Source organism: Bolinopsis microptera, chromosome 6, assembly GCF_026151205.1.
Source record: "Bolinopsis microptera isolate Bmic1 chromosome 6, MBARI_Bmic_1.0, whole genome shotgun sequence".
Classification (NCBI taxonomy): domain Eukaryota; kingdom Metazoa; phylum Ctenophora; class Tentaculata; order Lobata; family Bolinopsidae; genus Bolinopsis; species Bolinopsis microptera.
In genome coordinates this window covers 7,947,263-7,973,203 of record NC_087077.1, presented here as the reverse complement: position 1 = coordinate 7,973,203, position 25,941 = coordinate 7,947,263, and the positions used below count along the sequence as shown (strand labels likewise).

Below are 25,941 nucleotides of genomic sequence, written 5' to 3'. Positions count from 1 at the left end.
TTTCTGCTACACTCGTTTCACTTGAAACTGCTGTTAACTCTGTTGTATCAACACTAACAGACAACTGCAATGGTAGACAAAATTAAAAAACATTTGGTCGTAATAATTCTCAAAAATTACATTCCCAAAACAAAAGACTCATAAACCGAAGACTTCTGAAAACTCATACCTCGGTTGGTAGTACGCATTCATATCAATAAAATACATTTACATAACAAAATATGCTGATACTGGATTGAAAGTTCAAACCACTTGTATTGAAACCACTAGATCTAGAAGAAGGTTTAATATTAACTATAATCGTATTAGACAACGCAACGAAGTTCATTAATGAGTGAAAGCGTGACAAGAATCATGTAAGGAACATTGCTGTATCGAAACACTCAACAAAATAAATTAATAAGTATGCTAGCAGCACGATGAAAATCCATAAAGAAATAAGGAGATTAGCTGAGCGTTATAAACGCTCTGTCGACCTACTTTTCGACCAAAAAACATATATGCGAGAGAAGATCACGATTAAGACTTAAGATTGTGTATAAAAGTTTAAATTGTAACAATTAAGTTAACATATACAATTAAAAATCCTATCCAACCCCTACTAATGAAGTCTACATGTACTGCAAGCCAGCCACACACACACACAAACAAGTCATACTATAGCTTAGAAAATACAGCAGCGCACGTGCTCTCCGAACAATTAATACAACATTCTGGGAACACTACGCTATAGAGTCTGACAAAAGGGGACTGAGATCTTGATTAACAAATCCAGATTCTAGTGAATCGTTGTCTATATCAGTCTTTTTCTTAAGGTCGACCTTGTGTGGCGCATCGTCAGGGAGGGACATTGTGATGAGGAGGGCGATGAATGCGAGCAGGGCGCCAAACAGGAAGGGTCCACCAGGTAGGGACATCTGAGAAATAGGCATTTAAAATCGGTGAGGAAAAGTTAATTTTAATAATATGGTGATCGAGGAATGGTGATGTAGTGAAAATTCAGGTTCAATTAAAAAGTATGCGAAATTGGAATCAATAGCCTTCAATTTCAATGTTTAACTTAGCCCACTAGAGAAATGAGAAATCTACACTTACTGAAGTAAATCTGCCAAGGTCCTCCTCTGCAACTTTAGGTATACTTTCGTCCAGCACAGTTTCGTCCAGTTCAACATGGAAGAAGAAGAATAGGAGACCAAACACAGCCGGCCCAAACCCATTACTCAGTCCTCTGATTCCAGTCAAGATACCTTGCAGTAAACCTGACGAAATAGTACGTGAAGAGTGTGGGAGAGTTTGTGATTAGTTCTTAGAACTTGGAATTTCAAGTGGAGATTTGAGCCATTCAGTGAAGGATCAGTGGAAATACATATTACATAAGTGATATGACAGGGGGGGGGGGGGGCTAAACAGGGGGCTAGACAGGGGGCTAGACAGGGGGCTAGACAGGGGGCTAGACAGGGGGCTAAACAGGGGGCTAGACAGGGGGCTAGCTAACATACCCTGCTGTTCTGAGTCGGCGTTCTGACTAGCGTAGGCGCTGATAGCTGGGTAGGTTATTGAACTAGCAGCAGCTAGCACTCCCGCACACCACATCATCCTGGGATGGTACATCACCTCATTATCTCTTCCATACGACATACGTCTAACATTAGTATCCTACATCCTACATCATCTATCCTACATCTTATAGCCTACACTTTAACAATTTGATATTCTACATGGATATTAATGTGCATAGTATAGAATCTCATTAAAGTTTTATCAGCATTATGTCATATCTAAAAGAGACTACAAATGTTTTAATTATAAAAATATGCAATATTATAATTGTATTCAGTTACATCATTAATCATAATAATATCCCATTATGTCATCTAGATAGGAGAACGAAGACTCACCACTTGCTGAGCCCTAGTCCGAACCAAACCAGTTGTAAGACCTGGAATGCCAGTCCTATTACCATAGTGGTCTTGTGGCCCACACAGTTATACAGGAATGCCAGGATCAGAGTTTGGAATGTGACCGATAGGACACCGATAACTGCGATGAACGTTGCAACCTCATCCGCCGAGAAGTGTATAACCTGAACACAGTTTATTAATAAGACTCATCAGTAAAATGTAGTTTAAATTTCAGACACTTATGATTAAAAACAGCAGGTGCAACAATATGGGTAAAAATGTTCTATGAAATGTCTCTTTGTCCAATCAAAAGCTCCCTATCGTACCAATAATGCCATACAAGCTGTTTCCGACTTTTGCGATAAGACATCTGTTTTAACCCCACTCCAGTTTTATATTATTTTTAGGTTTTCAGAGCGCTTAGTAGAAAATATTTTGTTCATACTAATACCATAAGACTCTTTCTTAGAAATAAAACTTTCAACAACTAGGTCTTCCTCGCCCGGTATAAGGTTTAGTTAGGAGACGGTTGTCTAGCCGGGTTATGGAGACGTCTGCGACATCGGACATGACAGGAATTCTTAGCAGCGTTCCTCAACAATCTGGCCTAGGCCCTCTCCTGTTCTTAGTCTATGTCAATGATTTAAAAGGCGTGGTTAAGAAACCTAGGATAAATTATTTTACCGACGACACAAAAGTGTCTAGATTTAAAGAATTGGAGACAGATCCTACTTATCTTCTGGATGGTATTAACACCATAATTCCTTGGTCAAAATAGAATTATTGCCAACAAAATGGCTTCATGGGTACTTGGCACGTTCGAAAACATATCGAGAATTACTATGACTTTCCTTGATAAAACTATTTTCCGTATCTACCCAGTACCGCTCTGCTATTTGGAATCCTCACAAAGTTCAAGACTAAAACATTAAAACACTGGAGGCAGTCCAAAGGTCCTCTACCCGCAGAAAATAATAGTAATTGACTTCTTTTTAAAAATGAGATGCTGGACCTAGATGGCCCACGAAAGGATAGCACGAGGATGCCCTGCCTGCCTCTGGGATATGGCAACCCTGAAAGGGGTTGCTGGATTCATTGTACCTGTCTGAGATAGAGGAACATACAGCTGTACTGAGCTGCTTCAGGTAGGTAGGACAGTAGGATGATCAGGCCCAGTTGTAGGATGTGGTGGTTGCCCATACCTGACCTCAGAGTCTGAGAGTAGGATTAGGTATAAAGTTTAGTTATATTGGATGTCGGTCAGGGAAATGAAACTGAGGATGAATTCAAGGTTTACCACAAGTAAAAAGCGTTCATTTGTCGAATTTCAGCTTCGAAAATCTATGATACATTTCAAATAACTACAAAGATATTCAAGTCCAAGAAAGATAACTAACCGAGAAGGGGTCCGCCTGTTCCCATGTGATTGGAGCACCCCACGTTTTGGGTCGTGTTGGCAAAGACTCTGGGACACAAACCACTATGAACAGCACGTCCAGCAGTGCTATCGCTGAAGGAATGTGGTAGGTTAGGAATTTTGTTTAGATATGTGAAATAGAGACACGAGACAGGGACGTAGTCAGGATTTTTCTTTGAGGGGGGCTGTCGGCGAGCGAAGCGAGCCGACGCGTCCAATCAAGCTGTGGCAGGGGTCTGGGGGCGCAGCCCCTAGCGGGGGCTAGGGGGGCGCAGCCCCCCGGAAATTTTTTGCGAAACAGGGTGTTTTAGACGACATTTGGCATTTAAGAAATTTGTAGGACAGCAATAAACTGGGATTGAAAAGAATCAAGTACTCACGTAAATTTGGTAACTTCACAACAGCAATCTGCATTCTCCAATCAGAATTTACGACTTACTCAGGCCTCATCGTCTTCAGATTTTTACATTTCCTACGGTCTAGGGGACACTATTGACTATAATTATAGAAGTCTTCTAGAATGTTTGCTTGGATTTAATGACATATATTTACTAATCCACAGTTCAAATTTTTGACTGACTGCAGTCATAAACACAGCCCAGTTACCAGGCGACCATGGGGACTAGGGGGCTTATCTTTTTTCTGGGGTTCGATTTTTCCGGGGGGGCTGCCGCCCCCCTAGCCCCCCCCCCCCTGGCTACGTGCCTGACACGAGACGACATAATATACACACTTACGTATTTATTTGAAACCATCAGAATTTTCAGGATTAGTAAATTATTGTACTCTTATTGCCCTGTAGCTGCTGTGCAGTGAAATTATGGTTTCCCAGAGGCAATCTCGGTAAAAATTAGTAAAATTATTATTAGCACTTGTGGAAATACGACTTTGATTTGGACGCTAAATCTGACTTGCTTTGCAGAGACAACATGTATATTGTATAGTAGGTGCGGGATTATTTTGCAGATGTCCTGCATGAACAGTAAAACTTTGGGAAATTGGTAGATCACCGACCGGCTATAAGCCGGTTATAAGCCGGCTATAAACCGGCTACAATTTGTATAGCCGGCTATAAGCCGGCTTATAGCCGGTTAGTAGCCGCTTACATTTGTTGTTGAGCGACGGCTATTAGCCGGTTATAAGCCGGCTATTAGCCGTTTAGGTATCGGCTATAAGAAATTCAGTGAAAACGGCTATTAGCCGGTTATAAGCCGGCTATTAGCCGTTTAGGTATCGAAAGTGGTTATAAGCCGGCTATAAGCCGGCTATAAGCCGGTTATAAGATATTAACTCAACTTCATCGTACTGAACGATAGTCAGGAGCCGGCTATAAGAAATTCAGCGAAAACGGCTATTAGCCGTTTAGGTATCGAAAGTGGTTATAAGCCGGCTATAAGATATTAACTTAACTTCATCGTACTGAACTGAGTTAATATCTTATAACCGGCTTATAGCCGGCTTATAACCACTTTCGATACCTAAACTGCTAATAGCCGGCTTATAACCGGCTAATAGCCGTTTTCACTGAATTTCTTATAGCCGGCTCCTGACTATCGTTCAGTACGATGTAGTTGAGTTAATATCTTATAACCGGCTTATAACCACTTTTAATACCAAAACGGCTAATAGCAGGCTTATAACCGGCTAATAGCCGTCGCTCAACAACAAATGTAAGCGGCTACTAACCGGCTATAAAAATTATAGCCGGCTATAAGCCGGCTTATAGCCGGTTAGTAGCCGGCTTATAGCCGGTCGGTGATCTACCAACTGGCCGGTTAATGTCTTACGTGACCGAGTTTCCTGACAATTCAAGATAATTTACATAATTGTAGAATGTAGAATTGTCCGCATGGAATTTCTTTTACAACATAAGATTCGAACACATTGTGTGTTTATTAGCGACTAGCGTGACTAAGTTTAACGTACCCACCTCAATTGTATGGTGCCTCTGTTGCATTGCTAATTGAAGAAAAACAACAAGTAACAACAAGTACGTCACGGCCATGGACGTGACACACTTGTAGTGCATAGTACTTTTCATTATTTACTTAACAATTCTGCTGCGCACCACCAGCATGAGCAGTTTGGATGCTAAATCAGGATACCAACACCCCTGTGACGTGAGTCGCATGTAGTTATCTAAGTTATAACTTAGTTATTTAAGTTACCTCACCTGTTGAAAGAAGAACAACACTGACGTCTCCATAGGTTTCTGCAACGTACGATCCCAGAGCGGGAGACACGATGAAACTAGCGAAGAAAGTTGCTGTCACCTGAGTGGGCAAGTTGATGATTACATTTACATCAATTTTTTACATCAACTGTCTTTTTCTTTAAAAAGGCATAAGATGTATAGAAGTGGAAGGAATTGAGAATGGGTATAGTAGGTAGCTAAGTTTTTCGTACGGTGTCACAAAGCAAAACATGGATAACCCTCCGCATACGTTATTTTAATGCATATTCTCCGCGCGCAGAGCAGTTATGGTGTAGTCGCCATGGTTACCCTCCGCATACGTTTGCACGATTTGACGATGATCGAATCACACTTTCGATTGCGCGCGGCGCCAATTGATTTAGATAAAAAGCGATTTCCCGGATTTTATACATTACATGTGTTAAGTAGCTCACGCTTTTATTTACTTGATCATTGATCTTGATGTGGTACAACATACTAACTTCTCGTTTTGTTGTGAATGATTGATTTGTTATAGTTATACGAAATGGACCATAAATGTTATTATGAGTTGCATTGCCTACTACGGATTTCACGACTTTTAACTGCATATCACCACACAGGCGCAGGCGCTACGGTGTTCGGTCATTTAACTTTTAGAATTTGACTAATTGACAATGGCAACCCCTCCATTTTGTGTTCCGTAGCGCCCCAAGAATGGTGAATAAAGAACCATTATTTAATATTTTGACCAACATAAAACTATCGTTAATTTTAATTTTAAATTTTAAAAGGCATGGCAATCACTACGGTTGATGGAAATCTAGCGTCCGCTAACCGGCGCAATTCTTGTTTCTGTAGAGTTTGGGTTCAATTTGAACTTAAATAATCGCAGACAAAGCGCACATTTTGACCCGATGTTCCTGTAGAACAGTAGATTGTTGATAACCTACCCACGTTCATTAAATGATTAATCCATGGACTAATTTGGTAATTAACCCAATATACCTTAATTCCCAAAAATTTGGGCGACAAAAAATTTGAGCGGGCCTCTCGCCCAAATTTTTTGCAGACCAAATTAATTGCATAAATCTTTTCCGTCTGCTAAATTTTTTGCTAACCAAACTTTTGGCATTTGGCCTGTGGCCCTGAAATCTATAGAAAGATGGCTTTTTCTTCATATCCAAGTGAAATAATATTTGAAATTTTAGTTTTCTAATCTGTCATTCATGGCTTGACCAAGAAAAAAGGCTTATATTTTAAATGAATAGAAATAACTGGTATAGCTAACAGCTACTAATAAAACAAATGGATAGAGGTACGGATAGCTAGAGATTTAAACAAGATCTGCAAATGGATTATCATCCACCGTAAAGTCGGATCTACAAGCATCAGTTATACCCGACTTCTCGAAGCCTTTCCTTATGTCATCTGGCCTCCCTTTTAAATATACAAAAAGTTCGTTGATCCAACGAGCGTGTACTTCACGGATCACTGTCAAGCGGATATTAATTTTCACATTGTCTGATGAAACCCCTCCATTGAGCTGACACACTATGTTTTTCGCGTACCAATCTTCGTACTTATTGCGCATGAATTTCTTAGCCAGTCCATTGATAGATATTTCCAGGGGCTGTACATGATGGGTCATATTAGCTGGAACTTTCTGTAGGATGCAGTTGTTGGCTGTCATCAGATCTTTTAGTGTCTGTGTGTGTTGGGCCCGAAACACATCTGATATCAGTAGCGCTTTCTGCTCAGGGTTGTTGATGGAGGCTCTAACTGATTCTATGTGGGGAAGAAGGATTTTCTCAAAGAACTGGACACTGGCCAAACCTTTCGACCATCTGGTGAGGCTATCATTTTGTACTGTGCCATCATCACTGTATTTTTAGTAGTTACTGGGCAGATCGTAAATTTCATAATGTGAAACAACTCAGACTACCACCTACATGCTTAAAATTGAAAGCAAAATGACTGGAATAATAAGGAATAATAATGAACTAAGGCAAATATCTAACTGAAATTTTAGTGGAAAATTGTTCATTTTTCGAAGAATTTGTGCCCAAATTTTCGGTCGCCCAAATGAGTTCAAATTTTCTGCCCAAATTTTTCGGGCTCAAATAAATTGTGCTCAATATAATGGCACACAAATTTTTGGGAACTAAGGTAACTCGTTATCTTACCATGCCATACGCAGCCGTTCTGTCATTGTCATCAGTAATATCCGCCACGTAAGCAAACACCACGGAGAAGGTGACAGAGAACACTCCTGACAGAGAGAAAACAGCAAAATACCACCTGGAAATTAGGGATTTTAAACAATTGGGTGTTTTGGAGACGGGGAGTTTGTGTGTAAGGTCATTTTGAAAAATTGAAATCCGAACCGTACGTACAATTTAACTTAATTTTTATGTCGGCACATGGGAAACCGTCGTGACGAATATTCTCCATAAAGGTGGGGGAACCGAAATCTGTAGTGGATGAGAATTGAAGTTTGAACATTTTCTGAAGACTATAAAGCTATAAATAAGCACACTTGCATAGAAGTGTCTCCAGAGAGCGGTTAGTATATATCATGTAACATTATGTAACACCATGTAACATTATGTAACTCACCAAGCGCTGATTTTAAGAAGAGGAATGGGAAGACAGGTACAAAAAACGGTGACTAGCAGCCATGACTTCCTCCCCCATACATCTGACAAAGCTCCAACCAGCGGGGCTGACAGAAACGACAGGATACCCTGAAAATAAGGAGTTTTAAGGAGTAGAGTTAGGGTTAGAAACGACAGGATTCCCTGAGAGTGATGAATATAGTTACGTTCATGGTTATTTTTTATCTTCGGAGACGATATTGAACTTCATGGCAGATATTGAACATTATGTACTGCAGATAATGATTTATTTATCTATGCATTGCATAATATGCTAAATTTTACAATTTTCATTACCTAAGACACTTCTCATGCGAAGGACGTTACAATTCAATAAAAAGCGTACATAATACCCGTCTTAGCAGTGTACTAGAGCGTCACTGCTATCTTTGTTATACACCGACATTAGCTTATACATAAGTATAGTATATTTCCCATAACACAAGAGGAGACTAAAATATGAATGTTCAATGTTCATTCTACTACAGAACAGCTAGATAATTACATAATGAGCACTTTGGGACAATGAGTTGAGCTCTTTTGTTATGTTCTACTAGAACGTTCTAGAAGGACATAAATTAAAGCTGTTGCCGCCAGCTTTCCTGCCAGCCAACCGGCTGTTTTGATAACTTGAGGAAATATGAGAAACAACATTTTACATTAATATTAAGCTTATCGGATTAATAATGTCAGAAGACTTGGGTGTTTAGGTTTATATTTCAACAGATCATCGTACGCATATTATTCCCTCACTTTTTGTTTCGTTATACATAATATATATACTTGGTTCATTCCGTGTTTGATCTGCGATGTCTTCCTCTTCAAAAGTGAGCAGCCTGGATTGCCAAATATAATAAATCCTGAATCTTCTAACTATCTCATAGTGATGTACTCGGTTTGTTATTTTGACGTTGAGTATGTTTAGGCCTCCTTTTTTACAAGTTACAACTAAAAAGTCTCCAATGATACAAGATTTCCTATTTCATCACAGAATTTCAAAAAGACGCCGTATCAGGGACCTAACAGGGTTTTTGGTCTTTTTCAATGTTCAAAGTGTAAGCAGACATGGCAAAGTGGCCACTCGTGGGCAAACCAAGGCCAGGTTTGTTCACTTTATTTTGTGTCAAGGGGTGGGGGGGGGGGGGGGGGGGGGTTGATTGGTAATTTGACAATAGTTTTTGAATGATTATAAAAAATCTTGCGACCGTTAGAAAAGTATAATGTATCCTTTATTCGCTTTTACTTTATATTTTAGACTTGCAAAAAGTGCAAGATAACAGTGTACCCTTACGAGCAGAACTCGCTGGGAAAGGTGGAAAACAACGAGGTCAATAGAGATGTTAGCCCAAAAAGGCCTGAGGTAATATTGATAATTAGCGATAAGAAAAACCGCCAGTTTAACTAAACGCTAATAAATCATTGTCTTTATTCACCACACTACGATTTAACGAACTAACATTCCAAATATTGCCATTGATATGACTAAATCGGTAAAATTCTAGAGCGGCACAAAATCGCTGTCGATTTTCTGCCCCTCTATGTATATTAGGTGATTAATAAATTATAAAATCCCAATTTTCAGGAGAACTGGGGTAGAAAGAGGTGCGGAAAATGCCGCAGATTGGGCTATCCTTGTGGACAATTTCAGTGTGGCAGAAAAATGTAGCTGATATTGATACTTATCATAAATGATAAGTGCAAATTTGCACCCTACGTATGCCAATGAACAATTTGAGGTAAAGCTTAGTTAGTAGTTGAGGTGTGGACATTTCACCGTCGATTTTAGTCATGACATTGACATTAACAGATTGAAGTTTGATACATAATATATACTTATGAGATATAAACTGTGGATGCCGTTTTGGTATTTTTTCCAGAGGACTGTTTCTTCAAAATTTAATTTTTTCAGATAATTTTAATATTTCAGATTTTTGTCTGCATGATTTTTATCTATTCGATTTTTAATTTCAGAATTTTTATGTAACAATTTCATAAGGTCAATTGATATATGATATTCAAAGAATTTTAACTGCAATACCGAATACGTTTAGTTTATAATTGTATGAAACCAAGCGAGATCGCAAAGGGAAAATAATATAATATATATATATAATAATTAATAATTCAACAAGGCAAAAGATATTTAATATAGCCAGTCGGTTAGCAGGCAGAATAACTGACACGGCTACTCATTACTCAGTAGTTCAAGTTCGCAGGAAACCAGCTTATAATACAGCAAAATAAATTCTGAATGTCATAGAAGGTTCTAGAATAAACCTGCGTGTTACTAAGTCACGTGACTAATGTGAAAGTAATCTGCACAAGATAATTTCCTCCCAATTCCGGATGGCTGGCAAGTCAGCTGCCAAGACTGGATAAACAGCTTCCTAAGTAGCCAGTGTCCCTGCCAGCCAACCGAGTACTTGCAACAAAGTGATGAGGTCACAACTCACGAGGAGAGAGATAGACAGCCCAATTGCCAGCCAAACGGGGTAGCTCTGGGAGTACCGCCTATAAATACTGCAGAACTACTCACTCTGCTCACTTCGCACGGTTTCCTTTATTTTGTTATCTCAATACAACTATTAGTTAATCCTCATCATGTCCGACTCAGTGAGTTTTTATTACGCTTTATTCTGTCAGTGCTTTGAAAATTCTTCTATTTGCTGCACATTCAAGTTATAGATAACAAGACCTATTGTGAGCATATTATGTGCAAAGAACTAGAAGTATATTCTGTTTACAGGTTATCGAATTTCTTATTTCATTGCCCTCTGTGATTTGCACCATACCAAGAAATTATATACCATACAGTACGCTTATTTCTGCATATTTCAGATCGGTAAAACTGAATACCAAGGCAGTGCTAGAATGTTTGGTCACTTTCAGTGTCCGAATTGTAGACGAGGCTGGCAGAGCGGCAATTCCTGGGCTAATACCGGACAAGTTAGTTTGTATTAAATTCACTTGATTGTAGATATACATTAAATACATTAATTAAGGAACACGGTTCCACAAAGTAAATTGAGTTTAAACTTAACAGACAAAAGTTAGTTTAAAAGTGAACCTGAAATCTAAGCTTTATTTGAGGTCACATCACAGCTAAACTTCCACAGATGTGTCAAAAGTGCAACATAATGGTGTTTCCACACGAACAGAAGCCACTCGAGAGAGTTGGAAACAAGGAGGACAAGTGCAATCCTACAGTCTCACACCCACAGGTAATGTTATGATTAATCAATTTGTTATAATTTGTTTTGGATCATAAAGGACCGGCTTGATACCCCCCTCCCCCCTGCTCGACGTTTTATTTGATGATGTTTTACTCGAATGCAAAAACCTAACTCTGTGAAGTAGTATGTTCAGGGGTTTAAAGTTAGCTGTGATAAGAAGTAGAAAAGTTATTTTGTTATCATAATATTATTCTGTAACGGAATCACATTCCAAGTGAGAAATTAGAGTATTTGCTTTTTCTAGGCAAAAGTTAAACAGTCATACTGATCACCTGACTCAAATTTATCTCAGGAGCTGTGCGGGAAATGTAAGAGGCTGGGCTACCCCTGCACGAAATTTGGACGAGACCGTTACTAAACTGTTACTAAACGTTACTAATCAGTGAGCGGGAGAGGACACTACAGAACACTGTTCAGTACGGTGGACTTCGTCATAATTCGGAACAGGACAATGTACATTGGTCAGATTTTTTTTCCGTTTTGGGGATTTTTCTTGTAATACGGACACTGTGTGTTCTGATGATTTGGACTAATTGTAACTTTTTAAAACCTTACTGCAGCTGATATTTCCAGAAAAATTAACGTGCAATAAGATATAAAGATACAATTGTTTTACAGAATCGTATGACCTTTCTAATTTAAGAAAGAGTTTGAAAGACATTTTGTTTCAAGAACGGTATTTTGTGAATCTAAACACTTGTAAAGTTTTGACGATATTGGTAAAAGATTGTTTTATTTGTTCACCAAGCAGCTTCGTAGCACTTAATAGACTCTCGAAGACAAAGGTATCGAAGATGATAATTAACCATACACAGAATACCCAAATTATGACTAGCTATAAATTATAACTTACGTTATACGGTTACGTTATACGGTTATACTTGCACACATCCGAGTAACCTTGCCAGCGTTTGTGACAGCCAAGCGAGTTGTGACGTCACACAGTTCATTGTGGCGCGCGTGCATCACAAATAATGGGTTTATTGCGTGTCAAACCTTTTTGTAAATTGTTTCGTTAGAAATTTTAGTCGGTGGAAACCAGTTCTTTGTTTTTTTAGTGATCGATCCTACACAAACGATGCCAAATTCGGTAAGTACATAAATTGTTTAATATATGGGGGGGGGGGGGGGGGGGGGGGGGGGGGGGGGGGGGGGGGGGGGGGGGAACCATATAAAAGTATATCCCCAGGTCAAAATCGGGAAAAAAACCTACATTTTAATATACTTTAATATACCTACAATTAGTAGATTATTATTCTTCGTTAAGATTTACAAGATAAGCCAGTTAATAGTCCCCTGAACTCATACTTCATATATTTTGGCCCATAAATTGGTAAAGTATCAATATCTTTGAACAAGACTAACTTTACATGAAAGGTAAATCTAATCTATACCATATACGTTAGAGGCCTTTAAAGAAATTAAGCGGCCAAATTTTGAATCATTAATTTATGAAGAGCGCTCGAAGAAGGGACGTATTTATTTACCTCTCTGTGTAATTTACGATATGTTATGAATTCCCATCTTTATTGGCAGTACAAATCGAGAGTTAATTGAAGGATTCTTTTAACCATTTCAAGGTTGCACAGCTAAAGTAATGTAACCTGAAATAACCATTTTTTAATTGTAGAAGAAGAAGAAGAACTCCCAGAAGAAGAACTCCCAGAATCTGACACCATATCAAGGCAAGGAAAGAACGTTTGGGTACTTCCGCTGTTCTGCATGCAATAAAGGGTGGATGAGTGGCAATTCCTGGGCCAACACTTGGCAGGTTACCATTAAAAAAATCTTTTTAACGCTCCGATACTTTGCATATTCCCCAAGTCTTCTATTATTAATTATAGAGTATTGGGTGTTAGTAGAAAAGTTGTTCACCAAGAGGGGTGGGCGGTGTTGTAGTGGCGTAACAACGTCCATGCCAAATTATTTTGGTCCCTTCATACGACATTTTTCTTGTTACATACCTAAAAAAGGTGAGGTTTTTTGGCGACCCCCTATAACTTTGTTTGGCCTGAAAAGGCAAGATTCGGCACTGAGAATGAAGGGTAAAGCTCAACGCAAGTATTCCTACAGGAGTGTAAAAGGTGCCACATTACTGTCTATCCGTATAAACAGGTGCCATTGGAGAAGTCAGATACTCATAAGCCAAAAGAAGAGCATCCACAGGTGAGAGGATAAATGGTTGGATAGCAAAAGAGGGTTTGAACCACCTTTTAAACGATGTTTTGTCTCATCAATAATCGACTCTGCCGCTCTACCTGTACTCGTTACAGAGTAATACAGATTTATTGACATATACCATCCTAGGAACTTTGTGGAAAATGCATTCAGCTGGGGTTTCGGTGCCGCGAAACATGATAAACATGAAGAAAGTTAAATGAACTAGACTTAATATTGACACCAGATGTGTCCTATTGTTTTTTTTAAAGTTTTAGATTATTTTTTATCAGAAAGTATGCTAAATATTTCTGTTGAATTGTGTTGTTTGATGTAATCGGTAGCCATGAGTTTATGGTTTCAATTTAACTTGAAAATTTATAATTTCACCAAATAATGGCAAGATGTTTATTTGGAAAGGATAAATATCTCATAACTTAATTAATTGTTTGTTTTTATCATTCTCATTTCTGATTTCACTTGTTTTTTATCTTCCTAATCATAATTGTTTTTTTTGAAAATCGTTTATTATTTCTTCAACCTCATGAAACTACTTGTTCAATCTTTTATCAATGAATTTCTTTGCAATCACCACAGATAGTAACTCAATAGATTAGATTCGTTACCCGTGCTTCACAACTTAAACAGACGATTCGGATACACAGCACTTAAAATGGCCGCAGTACAATAACTGAAGTTTTAGATTTGCCAGCTGAAATAATGATGTTTGTGATTTTCATAGGTTATCTCCGGCCACACAGTTCCTATCTAATAATGTAGGTGTATCTGTCATCTGTGTTAGATCTTCGGTTGCGATGTGAGATTGAACGAATTTCGCATCGTAAGAACGGAAAACTGGGCATTTTTTGGCACATGTCGCTTCATAAATTGTACATATATGTGGCCATTGCAGTTAATCTGAGCCCACCCAAAAGTCTACGATGTTCAGAGGCTGACCGGCTGAGATAGTGAGATAACTATATACAGGAATTAAACAGGAATTAAACAGCCCTCTACTATGACATGCAAAATAACGTGACGATAGGATGGGGAGATATTATGTAATATGTATGTAGACACGATAATATAAGGCGCGCGAATTAATGACGCGCGCGCACCTTATTTGCGCTAAGAGGCCTACAAATTTATGCCGAGTCGCCGCGCGCTACGTCATTACTGTTACCGCGCGTGGCACATTCCGTAATTGTGCACCACGTTTCGCAAGGAAGCACTATGACGAAGTAAACGTCACAGCTCAGGTAGATAAAATTAGACTAATCGGCCCCAAAATACGAGTTTCTTCTGAATTCCTGGAGGTTGCATTGCATAGGCAAATTTTTGTGACTGTTCAGGCAGTGGCGTAACGTTGCCTGTTGGCGCCCCCTGCCGAAAAAAGCGCCCCCCTGTTGGCGCCCCCTCCCTAAAATAGAACAAATTAGGTGATTTTAAAGAATACGCCGGTAAAATCTCTAAAAAAGTGTGTATCTAGAGCAAAACGCGCAGTTTTGCTAGTACTTTAGTTAAGTTTTCGAAATTGTCCCACATTCAAACGACGATTTGGCGCCCCCCTAAGACGGCGCCCCCTGCACAGCGGGGTCAGCAGGGCCTTTCGTTACGCCACTGTGTTCAGGTACCGATACATATCGCTTTTCAAGGTTTAATTTTTATCAGAACTTCCGATTGATTAAAACATTACAAAAAGTTCCCAATTAAGATGTAAGTATGCTGCACAGAAATGCTGCACCCAGACTGCTCTTCGAAATATTGGCAAGGATAACTACCCTAATGCTATTCAGTTTTCTATACTTAATCGGACATCTTTATTGAAGATATGAAAATGTTGTAATCGGAAGTTCTACTACCATGAGTAACATCACTTCAGTTTCATTCCCTCCCAAACGAATTAGAAAATCGACTCGGAAATACCTGGACTTTAAAATACCTGGACGGAAAATTAGGCACGCGTTTACAGACACAATATCCGCATATCTCTAAATATATCCGTATTATAATGTATAATATTGTATTTTCACGTCGATAAATATGGGCAGTTTCTATCATGTATCTGTGTATCATGTCACACCTACATTTTACACACCACTGTGTAAACCAACAACCAGAATTCACTTGCACAGTTTACGTGTAGAAGACTCGTCTGTTTGCTTATGACCTTTTCTGGTTGACATCTATATTTAGATATTATCACCAATATCTTACGGCTTCTCCTGCTTCCATTATGGAAGAGGGGAGGACGTTACCAGTACCTAATGGTCACCATGGTAACGAGATTTCAGACAATCAACTTAAAGTAAGTGTATTGCCCTGCAAATTGGCAAAATATATTTCGGAATTGATAGTTCATTTGATTGTTATATATTCACAGTTTCATATTGCATTAGCAATAATAATATGGTGTCGAATATATTATATTCAACACATATGAAATGGGGTTTCTAGAAAGCCTATTCACGTAAAGTACATTATATGTACATCAATTGTACATTGACTAATGAGTAATGAGTCATTTAGTCTACCTTCACATCCCCGTGTTTATACATTATACAATGTATAATCGTTATACATTACACAATGTTTCTATATCTTACTAACCACCTTTCTACCAGTTTCCTATGTTGAGATTAGGTAAGGGACATCACATTGTGTGACCACCCAACAGAGAGGAGATAAAAACCAGACTACTCAGCACATGTGTAACTGTTAACCACTTTATTAGGACCCGCTACCACATTAAGGAGAGACAGCAATAAACGACCTTAATATAGAGGAATGCAGTTTTGGAACATTCCAATGGCTCTACCTCACACTCTTCGGCCTGATATACCTGAATGAATCGGCTAAAATGGCTCTTAGCATCTTAGTGGTATTATCTTATCTACCCTGATGCAAGTGGGAACTTAGCTTGTTGGAGGAGGGTCCCCTTTATGGTGCTGGTGGCATCAGTAGTGTTGTAGGTTCGTTATTATGCAGACTTTATTATATAGAGAGATTAAAATTAACACCGATTACTGTCTAGATCATGCTTGATAAAAACTCGGCCATTTTTAAACAACATCCATGATCCATCATGTTGTTAAACTATTTTTACAGATCTCTTCTCAGGTGGTGAGTTAAGTGACGTATACAGAAGACTTCTCATTATCATGTTACCTCGTACTCTTCTCCATTTTTTCAGCCTTCGCTCCTGAGTTCATTGTATTCGGGTATCCTTGCTCTCATATTGCTTCCATAGCTTATATAAATCGTTAGTCTGTACTCTGTAGTCATGGGACCAGTAAGTGTCCATCCCAATCAATACATATTCCATACATTATGCGGGTCACAAGTACCCTTTACCCCAAAATAACATTCACAACCACCACTACTGCACCAAGTGGCACTACAAACAAAGCAACCCACATAGAAACAATACAGTGATACAGTCACTCTCTCTCGGCACACAAAGCACACTGAGATTATTTATTAGCACATAACCCCCTTTCCGCGGCCGGGGGATGAGAGGCATATGTGATAATTTTACACGTACATTATCCTGTTATGTATTGTGTAAAGCTTGTAAATAAAGCTAGTTATTATTTCAGGTCAATGGTGGGCTTCACAAAAGGTTAATACACATTACACAGCTGCAGTCAGTACATTCTCCATGGAGATAGTACCGATAAAGGAGCGGGCGTTTGCCATGTCATTAATGTGGGGGATGTTTTAGGAGGGTGTTATGTTTACACGGCTGTTCTTCATGAACCAGTCCTGTTGGAGAGCTGTAGTGCTCTTAACTGCAGCTCCGACGGTTCTTTCTTGTATATCAACCTGTTTTAGAGTGGAGAGGAGTCCCCGGTATTTATACGGGGCAAGTGTCAGAACTCAGGGACGCCCTTGCCAGGATCTTTATAATGAACAATAAAGTAGCCCCAAAGTACGAGCTGAGAGAACACGTGGAGGAGGTACGGGACTTGATACCCGAGAGAGGGAGATTACTTCCTAGTAACAATCCTGCTCATCACGTCGTGATTTGAGGATAACAGTTCAAGTTACATCTCCAAAACAGAGTTCCTCTACATGCTAGTCATCATGTCTGTAACCTTGCCTGCAGTCCTGGTCGGTTATCTAACTTGCCACAGATTCGGGAGGATAAAGGCAATGGTGTTCAGTGGAGCCGGGTTGCTCTAATCGCGATCCTAATCTGTATTTAAAACACGTACGTTCTTGTTGGAGAAGCAGCTGTTGCTCTCTTGTTCAGCGTGCTACAGAACTGCGCACTTTGGGTGTAGTTACCTAAGCTGTATCCCACTTACATCCAAAATGCAGGAGTTGGTGTTGTTAGTTCTCATAACTGTGTGGGTAAAATTAGTGCAGGGCTGGGTAGCTTGATCAGTGATCACCGAGATTGTGGCGGGGTCTAGTATCTTGGTTAACTTTGTTGAGTTTTGTATGTGTGTCTGAGAGTGTATCAGCTGATTTGTATATATTCTTAATGAGGAGGGATACGGCTGGGCTGAGACCGTATAACCGTACGATATTTTAAAATTTAGTAAAAAAAAGTGGCATATTAGCAGAAGGATGGTGGGGCCTTTGTAAAAGCTAGTACAGTGCAAGACGCAAGTGGACACAGATATTGACTATTTTATTCTATCCGCAGAGAAATTTCAGTTCGCTGGTTAGAGTGTCCGATGATACCATCCGGAAATAAAAGGAAATAACAAAACTGGCGGATTCTTTCAAATCATTATAAGTAAGAAAGACAACTTTTTAAAGGGAGGATGGTTTTGAGGTAAAATGAATTTCGCTAGTTTGATGTTAATAAGTCGCATAATTAAACAATAAAACAAAGCATGAGAATAGATCAAGATTAAATGGAATACCCAAAACAGTGAATGAGATATTTAAAGATAACATTTTAGGATTCATCATGCTCACAAAATGGTTAGTGATATAATAATATAAGTCAATGTTATTTACACTTCACTATAACCGAACTGATTAGAGCTGGAATGTTACGTCGTAGAGGATGCGACAGGGACAGTGGGAGGAGGACAGACTGAGACGAGAGGTTTAGTAATGCTGGCTGTGTGGGGACAGACTAACAGACTGAGACGAGAGGTTTAGTAATGCTGGCTGTGTGGGGACAGACTAACAGACTGAGACGAGAAGTTTAGTAATGCTGGCTGTGTGGGAACAGACTAACAGACTGAGACGAGAAGTTTAGTAATGCTGGCTGTGTGGGGACAGACTAACAGACTGAGACGAGAAGTTTAGTAAAGCTGGCTGTGTTATGTGAGATGGTACAAGTAGATCACTGTCTATCTCCACGATAGACATAGGTTTCACATAAGGTAGTGCAAGTGGTTTAACAAATATGAGGTCCTCAGGGTAGTCGTTATCAGCTGAGGTCGAGGCAATGTCCTCCTTAACCGCCTTCTGACCTGGAGTGTCCGAGGGTTTTCTGTGAGTCTTCTGATGACGCACAACGTTTGATTTTAGGGTTGAGGAGTATCCGAACACGTTGCATTTGAATTGTTTTTCACCAGTTGCAGTATGAATGCGTAAATGTATTTTAAACTGCGACCTTCTAATAACAGAGAATTGACAATGTGGACAGTTATACTTATAGGGTTTCGCCTCATGGTGAGTCTTATAGTAATTAACCAAACTTGAATTAAAGGCAGAGATATAGGGGCATTGTTTACATTTGAATGGCTTTTCACCGGTATGCCTCCTTTTATTGCAAACCATCTGCGATTTCGTAGTGGTACAAACTGAACACAGTGGGCATTTAAAGGGTTTTTCACCTGAATGTACCCGGATATGAGTTACTAAGCTTTGTTTCCGGTTTGCACTGTAAGGACATAAAGAGCATTTGAACTTTTTCTGGCCGTCCAAACGAATTTTTTGATGTTCAACCAACTGGGATCTTTTAAATCCGGCATAAGAACATTGTGGACAACTATGTTGTTTTATTCCACTACAATATGAACAGCCTCCGCATGCGTGAGAATGTGGAAAGTGAATAGGAAGCGTATTTGATGTCTGGTCTGCGCTCAATAAACTATCAGTATGCAGTGTTTTTTCTGTAGGATTTTGTTGTTTTTCGCTTGAGTGTATCAGTTTATGTTCAATCCACTGAGATTTAATAGCAGCAGAAAATGAACATTGCGAACATTTAAACTGTATATCTCCACTGAGATGCATCCGACTCAGATGAGAAATTAAATGTGATTTATGATTTGCACTGTAGCGGCAGTCGGCACTCTGCGCATTTATATATTCTTGCACGGGAATGAATTTTTTGATGAATATATAAAGTTTCTTTTCTGTCCGTGGAGTAGACACATTTATAGCATTTGAACGGCTTTTCGTTACTTTCTTGCACCATTGTTGGTGTCGTCTCACATTCACTTTCAGGAACAGGACTATGGCATAGTTCAGGAACAATGCTGTTGTCTCTTTGTAGAATTTGGAGATTTTCTTGTGCATCAAGTTTTGGTGTGTGAATTAAAGCTTGGTGTGAGAATTAGTGTGGAAATAAAGAGATTCATTTTATTACATCATATATCTTAATTAAGTGACAGTAAGTATTATTATTTTAACTACAGCTTATATTATTTCAGTTAGTATTGACATGAATGTTACGATTTCAGTTTATTTATTATATATTATATTGTCAATAAACCGGTTTCAAAGCCCTTAAGGGTGGCCCTCGGGTCTTTAAAACAAACAAGGTTAGAATGATGTCCCTGGACATGGTCGATGAAAGGTTCTACTGAAGCAAAATGCATTTCACAATTTGGGCAAACAAAAACTCCCAATCTAGTAAACGATTTGTCGCCATCCTTTTTGATTTCTGTTTCCGACGTTTTTGGTGCAAAATGTTGCCCATCTTCATATAATTTGATTTCTGTTTTCACCGCTTCTGACTTAATTGATAGTCTTTCTTTTTTACTGTTGTCACGTGACTTCTCATCTTGGACGCTTCCACTTTGATGCTTTCATCACTTTCAGCCGCTGGTCTACTCATTTGCTTCGTTTTTTCTACAAATGGGACTTTAACTTGTATACTTAAGAACAAAAGTTGAGCTAAGCCAAAACAAATCCTGACAAAAGTTTCAGAATTTCTTGGTGACGACCTAAGGCTCAACTTAAATAAGATCCAGAGAGTCGAATCTTACTATTATAATATATTATATAAAGCGAGACGATATATATCTGTTTATATATCCGTGCCATTTTACAGACACCACGGCATCAACTTTAAACTTTTTTAACAGATTCAAATGCTTTAATGGCCTTCAAATGAGCATGAACAAATAAAAAATAAGAATTTTAGTGCCCAAAATGTGGACCCCCAAGTGGTGTCAAAAACGCGAATTAAATAGGTAATAATTATTTTAGCCTCTTGACACTTTAGGGTTAGACGGGTTCCTGCTAGTGAATATAAAGATTATTCACTTCAAGTTCATAACTTTAAAAGCATCGCAAAACAAAGCCCAACGCAAAACAAAGCCCAACGCAAGTTAAACACCCCACGATATAACCTGTTAGAGAATAACCTGTTAGAGGTTATACGAATGATTAAATCATTTACTTTGCATAATTTTTTATTGTGTGCGAAAGCAAAATTTGTCCCTATCACCCTGTAGCATTCTTGTCTATAGGGGGCGAATACTTTAAAGGATTAAAGGATAAAATGAACATAAAATGCAAATATTATGTTTAGCTAATAAAATGATGTCTCCTCTAATACCCGCTATAATCATTAATCAGATCACGTAATTTGTTGAGGAATGTAGATTAGGTATCATTATTTTTGAGAAAATAATATTATAAGTTTAACAAAATGAAACGACGGGTTACGTCGAACAGCTGTAAAAAGCTAACAATTTACATAAATAAAGATGTCATGAAACATTATATTATAATTATTGTAATATAATAATATGTATGGTCAGGTCATTCACCTAAACATGAGGACCGTGCTGCCGGAATTATTATGTGAATAAGCGTCATATTTCCAATCAATTCTGTACACCATTCTGTTGATCAGATATATTATATAATATAATTATTATTAATATTTCTGCCCGATATATTTTCAAGTGGGTACACTTGCAAGGAACACTATCGTGAAGAGAAATCTAATTATCTGATTGATTTGTGGTCGTTTGATGAACCGTGATTTGTCTATCTTACAAAGCTGTGGTAAATTCCGTATATCTGCCTCCGTGGAGTTTACCACCCTCGGGTCTCCTCTGGAGGGGAAGGAAGGTGCTCATTTACATGATTTATAGTACACTTTCCTTCTTACACTCTACGCGAATTCGCCCGTAACTATATATAATATAATAAAATACTCCGAATGTTGGATAGGGACGTATATTACTTTATTAAATACGGAAAAAAGATACGTGAACCTATCATGACTTACCTCAAAAAGCTCCACTTTCTATCTGTTCGGTTCAGTATTAAGTTCAAAATATCACTTATGGTATTCAAGTGTCTCTCTCCCCCCCCCCCCCCCCCGTTATATGTACTTACAAATTTGGAATGAACTGCCCTAATCAGTGAGGTCATTATCATCTGTAGAATGTTTTTAAATGCCCTAAAGACGTTTTATTTCCACCTAGCTTTTGATGATATTCCTGATATTTGTACATAATGTCTGAGCTGATTATATGAAAATGCATAATTTTGGTAATTTCATACTAATATTTGTCCATAAATTCTGAACTGATAAAGAAGTGCATAATCTTTATATTTCAACACTAAGTCTCGCTTGAATGACTTAAATGTACATCTTTGTTGGGTATATTTTAATGTCGAAGCGTGCAATAAATGTTAGAATTTATTTATTATTTATAAATATTTCAGCTGAATTTCCATAAGATTTCAGGAATGTTCATTTGTCATGGTACGAATTTGAGGGAACGTTCCAGAAAGTTATGCGCAGGTTGAGAATTGAAGGAAGTTAAAGTTAGATGTTTTCGTATAATACTAATGATATGTGTGTGTGTATTTGTTTCCCCAATGTTTCAATCGTGATCCTTAGCACTTAACACACACATTTACAAGACTAGAAATATGATACCATTTTACTTATGAAAATTGAGATCGCCGGAGAGTAGATGAGGTCATTTCAAAACTTTGATTTTTCTCGAACGGAAAGTCCTGATTAAATTTATCATTGTAATAATATTATTATGATTCACAGATCATACGATTTGCACATTCGGCATCTCCGTGGAAAGCTTTTGTCTGAATTCATGTATTATTAGTATTTAAACCACGACTAGATATAAAAATACATGCTCGATAACATGGGATAATTCCTGTTAAAATACTTGGCTTGCTAAGAGAGAAAAGAGTCAACTCATCATACACCACGTTACACTCTACATCTCTAATTGATACAGCGATACATATTATATACGGTTAACAATAAGTAATGATTGGATGATTGTTAAATAATACGATACCTGGGTATGCTGGACAGTATTATGTTATTATCATTTGGGCGTTTTAAACATATATTATAACAATGCTAAATACAAAATGTTGCAATCATAAAGACAGTCTACCCACACGGCAGACTCCTGGTAACATTACATATATTGTAACCTAATATAGGAGATCAACCCTCCTCACTCTCTACAAGGATCACACTCTACAACTACACTCAGTCTACAGCTACACCGTACCTACTCGCTAAACTACACGCACTTTGTGTAGTACTCGTGTTAGCTTTCTTGAACAACATCTGGTGCACCGAGGAACTGGAATTAGTGGTAATATTATAATAACTACACTTTACTTGGTGGGGCTGCTAGTCGTTTTAACTTTTACAGAGTCCTCGGTACGGTCACGGGTCTTTTCATACTGGACACAAATTTGACAGAATTATTGCTGTTAGCTATTAAAGCACAGTAATATTGTAACTGTGTGACAATGTGACATCAGGTGGCCGGGCAATCAGAGACGAATTAGCCGGTGTGATTTGTGAAACTTTAATTGTTCCTTTTGGAGAGGAATAAATTGAGAGTTGAAGCAGGTAATAAAGGTTATACAATGCAATGTACAGCAGTTTACAAATTTATGTTTCGAACATATCATTTCATTATCATGTATCATAATCAGTTTGGTGAAGATAAGTCCGCACACGATATTAAGACCACATGTTATAGAAACCGTCAAAATTAAATGTCATACATAATTGTTACCAAGAAACAACTTTGACGCACCCGAAGGAAACACTTCCTCCACTGTTTTAAAGAGGGGAGCACAGAACAGTCCCGCGAACCCTCCTCAGCAAACCCTCCTCAGCGAACCCTCCTCGGCACCTAAATACCCTCCCTCCTCCCCAGTGTCATGTTCAGAATAGAACTTCGGCCCTGAAGCTCCACTAACTTGATGAAGTACCTGACTGGTAAAGAGTAGCAACCTGACTGTTTACCTCCAACAAGATACATATCACGTTTTACTACACGTCTTGCATAAAGTTCCCCATTTCCACATACTCCAGATAATTCCTCGTAACACAATGTGGGTCTAACACAACTACCACAACAACACCGACTATAGCATGAAACCATGTGCACTGCACGTTGTATAACATGCCACACACGTTGTACTGTACACTCTTGTACTGTGAGATGTTCAGCTATTGTATTGAGGTACAATGCAGCGAATTATTAGGCAAGATAATATTGCGGCAAGTAGGTCACGTACATCTGCCAAATTATGATCATAGTGTGTATTCTTTAAGAAAAGTTGCTGAATTCTTTATAATTAATCGTGTGTATGACTACTCGGGATAATCCATTTCAGTATGTGTTTTTTTCGTTTTTTAAAGGAGCACCATTCATTGTAAGGAGCACCATTCACTGTAAATGTAGATCATGACAATGTACAAACCAGGCGGTAGTACTGAGCCAACTTCGATTACAGCTGAACGAAAATGACAACCACAGCCTAGCCAATGTCCGCTTCTCAACTATTATTAGCCAGAATGAGTAAGTATTTGATTACCGTAAAGCTATTATATTGGCACTAGGCGATAACTCTTTCAGTAAGTCCGGGTGTATTGCAGGTGGATCTGACAATAACTTCAGGAGTGCCAGATAGATTAAATGGTATTTTACAAGATTAGTGATAAAATAATGTAACATAGTATATCCGTCTATCGGACAAATAACAATATCTTACCTTGACTCCTTGGATCATGCCGTTCATAAGGAAGGTGTACGAAGGAAAAGCTCGAGCCATGACGTTGACCACGGGTACAGTTAGAAGACCCCACGCAAAGAACTCCAGGAAGATCACAACTACTGCGTGCAAAACGCTCGGCCTACCCCATCCCTGCAATTTATTGTGTTCAAATTCAGCCTGAAAATATGAAATGCGATTCGTCCTTTCTTAGCCCTGCAACTATTATAGCCGATAAAGTGAACCCATATTTTTAGTTAAATGAAGGTTGAACCATCCATTTAAAAACTGAATACTACACAGTTTAAATTTAAAGAGTTTAAAATCATACCGGAGTAAACTCTTTAAAAAACATTTTATATTTATTCTAAAGAACCAACGACACCGTCTGGTCCAATAGCGATGCATTTGGAATCATTCCAAACAATTTTTACTTCACCCAATACCCACGTATCCTAGTGGACTCACGTACCCGCGTACCCCAGTGAAACCCCCCATTACTCACCATATTAGCGTATTGGTTGCTGCTGGACGCCGAACTGGACCGTCGTCGTTTGAGCACAGCCCGAACTACTTTCTTTCTTGATTTGTACATGATTGTTGGTGTCTCCAGCGGAGAGATCTACGTTACCATTTTACAACATCATTCTAACTTTTGAGGAAATCAAGGTTAATATAAAGGATTAACTTACAACATCATCTGGCTTGTCAATAAATCAATATTTAAGTTAATGGAAGAAAAGGAAAGTCTTCATCGATAGCTCAAATGTGTTTAATAAGCTTTGGTCTTGGAAGCATTATAATTTGTATAGTTAAAACTAAACCAGTATTAAAATCTAAAACTTTCTTTGCAATAGATTTATTGATAAGGAAGTTTTAACTTTTTGACTAAGTTTCGATAGATGTTACATCATTTTATGACGATTGTAGTTGTCAATAAAAATGTTTTCAAGTTGAAACAGTTCAAGTGTAGATTTTTGTTCGCAGTTGTAATCGTACTATCTGAAATTTCATTTCGCAATTGCTGAAACTTTTGAACAATGAAAATAAATTTAGAGTCCATATATCCTTATTTAGAAATTTATATGAATATCTTTCAAAATTATTAAATTATTTACATATTATTGACCGAGCCGTCTCTTTGTGATGAAGCTTCATAACCTCATATATTTCATACACATAATACAATAGA

At 38.3% G+C, this 25,941-nt stretch overlaps 4 protein-coding genes across 4 annotated transcripts in view; 3 read left to right on the top strand and 1 right to left on the bottom strand.

Annotated features, from left to right (window-relative positions):
• The window catches only part of LOC134816909 (transmembrane 9 superfamily member 2-like), a 129,731-nt gene that overhangs the window by 54,045 nt on the left and 49,745 nt on the right, over positions 1-25,941 (top strand). The gene's annotated exons all lie outside the window — the stretch shown is intronic.
• On the bottom strand, positions 712-25,403 carry LOC134817633 (hippocampus abundant transcript 1 protein-like). Its single transcript, XM_063826872.1, has 11 exons — positions 25,255-25,403; positions 24,750-24,902; positions 8,111-8,238; positions 7,678-7,792; positions 5,492-5,591; positions 3,299-3,411; positions 3,003-3,116; positions 1,899-2,083; positions 1,500-1,597; positions 1,096-1,259; positions 712-917 (listed from the first exon to the last, which is right to left on the bottom strand). Exons 1-11 carry the CDS (start codon positions 25,342-25,344, stop codon positions 723-725), a joined length of 1,455 nt encoding a protein of 484 aa, XP_063682942.1. The 5' UTR covers positions 25,345-25,403; the 3' UTR covers positions 712-722.
• On the top strand, positions 10,654-12,130 carry LOC134817247 (zinc finger CCHC domain-containing protein 24-like). The gene is made up of 4 exons (XM_063826388.1): positions 10,654-10,761; positions 10,987-11,094; positions 11,265-11,369; positions 11,674-12,130. Exons 1-4 carry the CDS (start codon positions 10,750-10,752, stop codon positions 11,737-11,739), a joined length of 291 nt encoding a protein of 96 aa, XP_063682458.1. The 5' UTR covers positions 10,654-10,749; the 3' UTR covers positions 11,740-12,130.
• On the top strand, positions 12,390-13,764 carry LOC134817562 (zinc finger CCHC domain-containing protein 24-like). Its single transcript, XM_063826750.1, has 4 exons — positions 12,390-12,471; positions 13,012-13,152; positions 13,455-13,547; positions 13,689-13,764. The coding sequence occupies exons 1-4, from the start codon at positions 12,460-12,462 to the stop codon at positions 13,737-13,739; spliced, it is 297 nt and encodes a 98-aa protein (XP_063682820.1). The 5' UTR covers positions 12,390-12,459; the 3' UTR covers positions 13,740-13,764.